Here is a 7,852-nt window from a genome sequence, read left to right on the forward strand (position 1 = left end):
GGGGGGGGGGGGGGCTGCTATCTGCTTGCTCTGTGGAGAGGACCACTCTGCCTCTCGTACGATCTGCGCGCATCCCCCCGCTCGAACGCCCCGTTGTCTGTTCGGTTGGAGATGGAGTCTAAATAAATTCAATGTATACCCGCGCGCGGCCGCGCCCCCCCTAGCGCCCCCCGCCGCCCCGGCGGGGCGCCGCCGGCGGGGCAGCGCCACCGCCAGCGGCAAGCCGCGCGACTGGGTCCAGCCCTGGGTGGCGCAAGATCTGACGTTCTGTGACAATCGTCAGATCCGTGTTTTTCTCGTTGTTTTGTCGCTCGCTCCGCTCGCCACCTCACGCTCCGTAGTCCGGCCATGGCCAGTACCCCGCGTCTCAGTGAGACGCGTGGTACCATCCAACTCCGGTCGAAGGGCTCGAATGCGCTCAGCCTCAGGAGGAACAAAACCACGCAAATTCTGCACGCCTCGCTGCGCCGCTGGCTTGACTGAATCAGGCAGCAGGCTGCTGCTGGAGCAGGCTGCTGCTGCTGCCACAGCAGCAGTCTGCTGCGGCCCTAATACGCAAGTTAATGACTAGCAGCACTGCCGGGGGCATACGAGCCGCCACAGCCGGTGTGCGGCCGTGCACTGCCACCTGCCTGCGGCTACGCACAATGTGCGCTCGCATTGGATGAGCCCTGCTGATGGACCTGCGTCGCCTAGCTGCACGAGAGCAATGCCGCAGGCGGTGGCCGTGGCATACACTGCGAGCACACTCGGTGCAGCTGCGAGGTGCAGCAAGCGTCGTTCCTGCCTCTGATGCCACTCTCGCGGCGTCGCGGCTTGTAGCGCGTCACTCGCGCATGCTCTCCAGGAGCTATGGCGGGCGCGTGTGTGTGGGGGGCTGTAGCCTGTGTTTGGCCGGTTCTGACCCGTTTACTATCAGTATCATGCCCGGGCCACAAAAAATCGCACACGGGTAGCGGCTCAGGGGCCCAGTAAGTCGCGGAATCGCCAAATGTCACAACCTGCGCCACCCAGGGCTGGACCTAGTCGCGCGCCCGCGCGCCCGCGCGGGCGCGGCGCCGGCGGGCCGGGCCCGGCGCGCGCGGCGGCGAGGCGCCGCGCGTGGAGAGACTGGGGGCCCGTCGGAGAGACCATTAGACACGCCGGGACGGCGGGAACAGAGAACTTGAGACATGCGCACACTCATGACAGGTCACACACACAGACGCGCGGGGTATCTGATAAGTCGGAAAGCGCAGGAGGGCTCTCTCTACCTGTCGCCACCCCCTTGGCCCGGCTGCTCCCCCGCGTCCTCCACCAGCGTGGCGCGCGAGGGCGAGCGCGACGGAAAGGGCGAGACCACGTCCGCGATGCTGGCGATGTCGGAGGTCGCCCATGCCGCGGCGACGGCGGTGGTTGCGGCGGAGGCGGCGGAGGATGGCGGCCCCCCCGGCTTGCCGGCCGGGCGGGAGGGAGCCTCTCGCTCGTAGGCTTCGGCGGCCGCGCGCGCCTGCTCCGCGCTGAGGAGCATCTCGGCGTGCGAGGCATCGGTCCAGCGGAAGCCGAGGCTCTCGTACAACCGGATCGCCACGATGTTTGACACGCTGCCCGCAACCTCGAGCCGTACGTCCTTGGGCTTGCCAAACTGCAGGCTCTCGACCAGGAGCGCACGGCCGATCTGCTGCCCTCGGAACTCGGGCGCGACCCAGACGAAGTCCACGTGCAGACTCGAGCGACCAGCAGCCTTGTCGAACTTGAGCGAGCGGCGCACGACCCCGGCCGGACGCTGGCCGCCCCGACGCGCGGGCACCCACGCTACTAGCAAGTCGCGCGGGTAGAGCTGGCGGTCACGCACGTCCAGAATCGAGTTGATGAAGCCGCGCTGGTGCTCGCGCTTCCGCAGCTGCCCACGCACATCGCCAAGCTCGTCAGCCGAGCCGCAAGGGCGGATGGTGAAGCAGGACGATGAGCCGCGCGAGGAGGCCGAACGGACTGAAGTGGCGGCCTCGGAAATGGCAGGGACTGCAAACTCCCGCATTCGGAGCGATCTCAATGCCTCCTGGCCTCCGCGCGATCTCGAGTTCCTTACCGAAGAGAACCGGCGCGTGGTCCGATCGCGTCCAGCGGTTTTCTCTTTATTCCATTCTGAGAGAAGAGCCCCAACCGAGCGGTGTATGGGTTTCTTATCGTTTCAAGCCAAGGATTTTCTTTCTCATCGCCGCGCGGAGCACCGATGGTCAACCTCCTGATCACGGGCGGGCTTGGCTTCCTCGGCCAGCAGGCTGCTCGCCGCTTCCTTCGGCGCGGCGCCGCGCTGTGGAGCCCTGTCGACCGCTGCCTCAAGCCGCTCTCGCAGCTGACGCTCTTCGACGCGGGCGGCATCCCGGACGACCTGCCCGCGGAGATCACGCAGGACGAGCGCGTGCAGGTCAAGATCGGCGACATCACCGCCGAGGGCGTACCCGCAGAGCTGGTCGACGAGCCAGACATGGCGGTGCTTCACCTCGCCTCGATGGTCTCGGGCGACTCGGAGCTCAACCCGGACCGCGCGTGGGAGGTGAACGTGCTGGCGCAGCGCGCGCTCCTCGACGCTCTGGCCGCCTCCGCGCCCGGCGCCCGCTTCCTCTTCACCTCCTCGACGGCGACGTTTGGAAGCCTGCCGCCACATGCGCCGCCCGACTACGCGGCCGGCGACGGGACAAAGCAGCTGCCCGGCAACACATACGGCTTCTGCAAGGTGGTGTGCGAGCTGATGGTGAACGACTACGCGCGGCGCGGCGCTGTCGACGGGCGCGGCCTCCGGCTGCCCGTCGTCGTCGTTCGGCCAGGCGCGCCACCGCCCCTCGCCACCGCCCGCCGTCACGCTGCTGGAGCGCTTGCCGGCCCCATCCTTTAGGCGCTCCCAACCCCGCCCTGACCACGTGCTGGTCGTCCGCCGTGCGGGAGCCCCTGCGAGGGGAGGCGGCCACGCTGCCCGTGCCGGCCGACACGCGGCTGCCGGTGGCTAGCTACCAGGCGGCCGGCTGGCGGCGGAGCGGGGCTGCTCGCGCTCCGCCGCCGCGTGACTCGTCGCGTGAGCTGCAAGTCAGGCCGCCGTCGGGGCGATGGAGGAGCTGCTCGTGCACACGCCGGCTCGCGTGCTCGGGCGGGACCGCACCCTCACCCTCCCCTCCCTCTCTCTCTCGCCGGCGGAGCTGCACGCGGCGGCGGCGAGGCTCGCGCCCTCGCTCGGGGTCGAGCTGGGCCCGCCTGCCGGAGGAGGCGAGGCAGCGAGCCGCGGAGCGGCGCTGCTCACGCGCTCCGCTGCGAACAGGCGCGCTGCTCGAGGAGCCGGACGAGCTGGCGACGCGCGTGGTGCGCGGGATGGGCGAACGAGCCGACGGCCGCCCGCGCCCCTCGCGCTGCGCTCTATTGTGGCGACGCGTCCGTGACATGTCCGCACGACGTCCCGTAGGCTCCCGCGCGCTCAAGCTGGGGCTGCTGCGCGACGAGAGCGCCGACTCGATCGTCGGAGGGTATGCAGAGGATTACGTCGTGCAGGGCGGGAGCGAGCGCGAGGAGGTGCTGAGTTGAGAGCCCGTGTAGGTCAGACCGAGGAAAGAGAGGTCAGTATGTACCAGGTCGTAAAATCCAAGTCTGAACGAACCCAACGACCGGCTTCTGAACGAGAGAAAAGCGAAAAAATAGTCGCAAAAACGACAAAGCGTTTGACAAAGGGGGAAAGGCGCACTGTCCACTGACAGTGGCCCACTTGATGTGTGGTTGCAGCACTGAGAGGACGTTGACGTTTGACGTTACAGTAAAACCTTAAACTTTTGCCGTAGAAAACACACACGGCACACGCCCCAAGCTGCAGAAACGAGCTTTAGTGCCTTCAAGTGTAGGCACTGGATTATCGTGCGCGCGGAGCGCGCTTGGTGCTACCCGGACACGACACGCGCGGCCGGCACCCCAACTTGACGATTCGTAGATCGGCGTCTCCCCCTCCCCCTATGAGCTATCCAGCTATGTGCCACCACCCCCCACCCTCCAATCCGTAATTCCGTAAAACCGCGCAAAAAGCGCCCGAAAAATACCTGGACGCGTCCCACATATGCCGCGCACGCCTACTCCCAGGGCCAGTGCGCTACTTGCGGCGCGCACCGCCTGCTCAAGTACCCGCATCGTACCATGTGCTGCCGCTACGCGTGCCAGAACGCGGCTGCGGCGCAGCGGCGAGCGCGGCTTGCCGATGGCGGTGCGGACGATGCGGTCGTGCCGGCGTTCTGCTACAAGATCAAGGCGGTGCTTGGCAAGCGCTTCTGCGATCCCGATCAGCTCATCGCAAAGAAGCGGCGCAACAAGCTGGCTGCTGCCGACAAGGCCCTGTAATACCTCACGCGCGGAACTCCAAGACAACCCCGGGGATGCGCGAGCAGGACGAGGAGGAGGGCGAGCTGGCTGGAGATGAGGGTGGAGAGGAGGGCGAGGAGGGGGAGACGGCAGGGATTGAGGGGGCGAGACGGGTGGAGCGACCGTGAGAAGCGAGCGTGTCGTGTCGTGTCGTGTCGGTGCTGTTGGCGGTAAGCAGGCGGTCCGCGGGCACGTGACGAGCCCTCATGTCCCCAGGCCGTGCCACGGCAGACTTAGCCCGTGTAAGAGGCTCTCGCTGATCTTAGACCGTGCAAGCACCCCAGCGTGCCAGAGCACACTTAGACCCGCTAAGCCTCGAGGCTCAGAACTTAGACTACTACCCAACCAGTCCGCGGCCCGGCCGTGAGACGCCGATCTACGAATCAAGTTATATAAAAATAAAATATTCTTAGCTTCAAGCCCCCCTCCGAGACTAGGGACAGAACCACACCAGTATCAGACCAGAGGGACTGCCCCCCGCCCCCACTTGCCCTGACTACACAGGATAGCATGCCCCGATAACGGCGACACATAGTGGGGGACACTGCGCAAGGAGGGGGTGCGAAGGCTCATTGGGGTACTAGGTGGGACCATGAGGGGGGGTGGGCGGGGTCCTGTGGGGGTGAAATGTTGCGCGGCGAATTCGAACCTACCCCCTCGCCGCGCCGATCCTCACGCGGAGGGTAAAACCCTGTGGGACAAAACCCCTCCGCGGTCGGCAGTCTTCAGAGTGGACCCCCCCCTCCCCAGCCTCCCCTGTGCATCTCGCACCCCCCCCCGCTCCCCATCGGTGACTCGCGAAGGACACGGACACTCGGGGTGAGGGGGGGTCCCCCAGAGAGGGGGCTTTGGGGCATTGTTGGGTTGATCGCTCGTGCCGATCTCGGGTCGATCTCGGGTCGATCTCGGATCGATCTCGGGTCGATCTCGGGTCGATCTCGGGTCTCGGGTCGGTCTTGGGTCGGTCTCGGAGTGGTCGAGAAAAGAAAAAAATGGGGCGAGATGAGGCGAGATGAGGCGAGGTGAGGCGAGGTGAGGCCCCGAGGTGAGGGGCGAGATGAGGCGAGATGAGGCGAGATGAGGCGAGATGAGGCGAGATGAGGCGAGGTGAGGCGAGATGAGGCGAGGTGAGGCGAGATGAGGCGATGTGAGGCGAGATGAGGCGAGATGAGGCGAGACTAGGAGACGAGATCAAGCGGCATGTTGTCTGGTGCCTCCTGCTGCCCAGCAGGCAGCACAAGCAGCCATACAAGTGAGCTTCTGGGTTGTGTGGCTGCTTGTGCTGCCTGCTCCCTAAAGGTAGCACAAGCAGCCACACAAGTCAGCTTTGGGAGCTCTCGGCGACGCCCAATGCGTGCGCCGGTAGGGGGGAGTGTGCGCGCGCATGTGTGAGATGTGGATTGTGTGGCAGGCCTGCTGCTGCTGATGGGAATTGCTCTGTGTGTGGCGCTGCGCTGGCGTGCGGCGCGCGCGTGCTGTGCGCGTGTGCGTGTTGGATCCGCGCGTGCGTCTGCGTGTGCTGCGCGCGCGCCGCCGGTGTGTGCTGTGTGCTGTACTCTGCTGTGCGCCTGTTTGTGAGTCTTTGAGGCGCAGGCCTGGCTGGGAGGGCTGCGCGGTGGGCTGCGACGCGCTGCGGGTGGTTGTGCGCCTGTCTGGTGGTGTGCGGCGGCCGCGCAACCGCCCGACCGGGTCGTCGGCGGCCCAGGGCGCGAGCATGCGGTCGGCGCTGCATGTGAGGCTGCTGCGCGGCTGGCGCGTATGTTTCCGTGCGATGAGGGACGCGCGTATGTGTTCACGCTGCGGGCGCGGGCGGGCGCGGGGGGCGGCGTGGACTCACCGCGGTCCGACGCCGGTTGGTCTTCGGCGTGACGTGGGCGGGCGCGCAAAGAGGCCTTGCCGCCATTCGCGTTGCCGCGAAGGAAAAAAAACTGCGCGAATCAAGTTATAAAAAACGTGTGCCGTACTGGACGCTGGAGATCGTCGTGGGTTACTGGTAGGCCTTATTGTTGTTCAGCCGGCCTAACGTTAGCTACTGTTGTTGGGGAGCCCCACTGTTGTTCTGTTGTTACTGTTAACACTAGCAACACTGTTCAGCTCCCAACGTTAAACAGCTCTACGGCGGAGCGCCGCCACTCGAGATTGGGCCTGTGGGTGGGCCGAGTGGTTCCTAGCGTGTGAGTCAGACTCTTAATAAAAATCGCATCTTTCTAGCCCTCCTCAACCCTCAAAAATTTCCTCGGGGCGCGCTGCGCGCGGCGCTCCGCGCCTGACTCCTTGAGCGTCGTAGCCTCGTAGGCGCTGGTTCGCACATGTTCTGGCTTCTGCAGCTTGGCACACGGCAATGGCAAATCTGCAATCAATATGACAAAAGAGAAGTTCCCAGAGGCTCGAGAAGTTTTCCGGCTTCCCCTTCCGCGGCAACGACCAACGTGCGAGCAGCATCAGGTGAGTGAGAGGTGAGAGACTGAGAGCAGAGAGAGAGAGAACGAGCCGCACGCGTGACGTCTTTTACGAGCCACGCGTAGGGCCTTTAGGGGCCTGACCCTCCCTTTTCTCTGTTGCAAGAATTAAAAGTAAAACGGCCCTTCCAAAGTCCAAAGTTTGAGTTGGCGTTTGCGTTTCGGCGCGAAGCGCATCGGGACTGACGTGCGAAGCCGGATGCCGTCTGCGCATTCGTGCGGGAGCAGGGGAGGAGAGGGATCACGCATAATCTTCCTCGACTGTGATGGCGTGTTGTGCTGCAACAGAACAGCTTTGATTGAGTTGGACAAGCTGCAGCGCCTCACCTCCGTCGTGAAGCGCACCGGCGCATGCATCGTTTTGAGCACAGACTGGCGGAGGTTCCCAGCCTTCAAGTCGACTCTGGTCGAGGCACTGTCACGGATGGGCCTCAAGGTGGTGGGTTCGACACCGCTGATGGCTTCGCAGCGAGTCCGCCCTCTCGAAATTTCTAGCTGGCTCCGGCGGCGAAATGAGGAGGCGAGGCAGACTTGCTGGCCCTTGCATTCAACACTCGCCTGCGTCTGCCAGCGCCCAGCGCCCACCCCCGACCCCCATCTCAACCCTACAGGCGGCCGCCGGCCGAGCCACACCGGTGGTGTCGTGGGCAGCAATCGATGACCGGCCGCTGCTCGCCGAGAAGGGTGGGATGGACCTTCTGGGCCATTTCGTGCAGACGCGGTGGGCGACGGGGCTCAACCAGGCGGCAGAAGAGGCGCTCCTCGAGGTGCTGCTGGGGCCTCAGCCAAGGTCGATCCCAAAGACGCCCGTGCCTGTTCCGCTGCCCACCACATCCAAGCAGCGGGAGGAGTCGCGGGCGATGTCGACGCCGTGGACGTGGGAGACGGTCCTCAAGGCTTGCATCTCTCGTTCCATGAACACCATGTCCACGGTCATGTGATGCGTCCCGAGGAAACACATGGGGCTCCTCACCTCTGACTCCGCCACATGACGCCGCATGACGCATGGTCACCTGAGGCGT

General features: G+C 65.2%; 4 protein-coding genes across 4 annotated transcripts; 3 read left to right on the top strand and 1 right to left on the bottom strand.

Annotated features, from left to right (window-relative positions):
• Positions 1-165: 165 nt before the first annotated feature.
• EMIHUDRAFT_439523 (hypothetical protein) lies at positions 166-2,058 on the bottom strand. Its single transcript, XM_005793289.1, has 2 exons — positions 1,035-2,058; positions 166-212 (listed from the first exon to the last, which is right to left on the bottom strand). The coding sequence occupies exon 1, from the start codon at positions 2,015-2,017 to the stop codon at positions 1,250-1,252; it is 768 nt and encodes a 255-aa protein (XP_005793346.1). The 5' UTR covers positions 2,018-2,058; the 3' UTR covers positions 166-212; positions 1,035-1,249.
• Positions 2,059-2,212: 154 nt separating this feature from the next.
• Positions 2,213-2,875, top strand: EMIHUDRAFT_222333 (hypothetical protein; the record flags this gene model as incomplete). The annotated part of the gene is made up of 1 exon (XM_005793290.1): positions 2,213-2,875. The coding sequence occupies one exon, from the start codon at positions 2,213-2,215 to the stop codon at positions 2,873-2,875; it is 663 nt and encodes a 220-aa protein (XP_005793347.1).
• Positions 2,876-3,083: 208 nt separating this feature from the next.
• On the top strand, positions 3,084-4,350 carry EMIHUDRAFT_222334 (hypothetical protein; the record flags this gene model as incomplete). Its single annotated transcript, XM_005793291.1, has 3 exons — positions 3,084-3,333; positions 3,434-3,540; positions 4,096-4,350. 3 exons carry the CDS (start codon positions 3,084-3,086, stop codon positions 4,348-4,350), a joined length of 612 nt encoding a protein of 203 aa, XP_005793348.1.
• Positions 4,351-7,029: 2,679 nt separating this feature from the next.
• EMIHUDRAFT_222335 (hypothetical protein) lies at positions 7,030-7,771 on the top strand (the record flags this gene model as incomplete). Its single annotated transcript, XM_005793292.1, has 2 exons — positions 7,030-7,302; positions 7,442-7,771. 2 exons carry the CDS (start codon positions 7,030-7,032, stop codon positions 7,769-7,771), a joined length of 603 nt encoding a protein of 200 aa, XP_005793349.1.
• Between the last annotated feature and the right edge of the window lie 81 nt (positions 7,772-7,852).

Source organism: Emiliania huxleyi (genome assembly GCF_000372725.1).
Source record: "Emiliania huxleyi CCMP1516 unplaced genomic scaffold EMIHUscaffold_102, whole genome shotgun sequence".
NCBI lineage: Eukaryota > Haptophyta > Isochrysidales > Noelaerhabdaceae > Emiliania > Emiliania huxleyi.

Coding starts and splice junctions, on each gene's coding strand:
- EMIHUDRAFT_439523 (XM_005793289.1), bottom strand. CDS start 2,017: ATGCGGGAGTTTGCAGTCCCTGCCATTTCCGAGGCCGCCACTTCAGTC.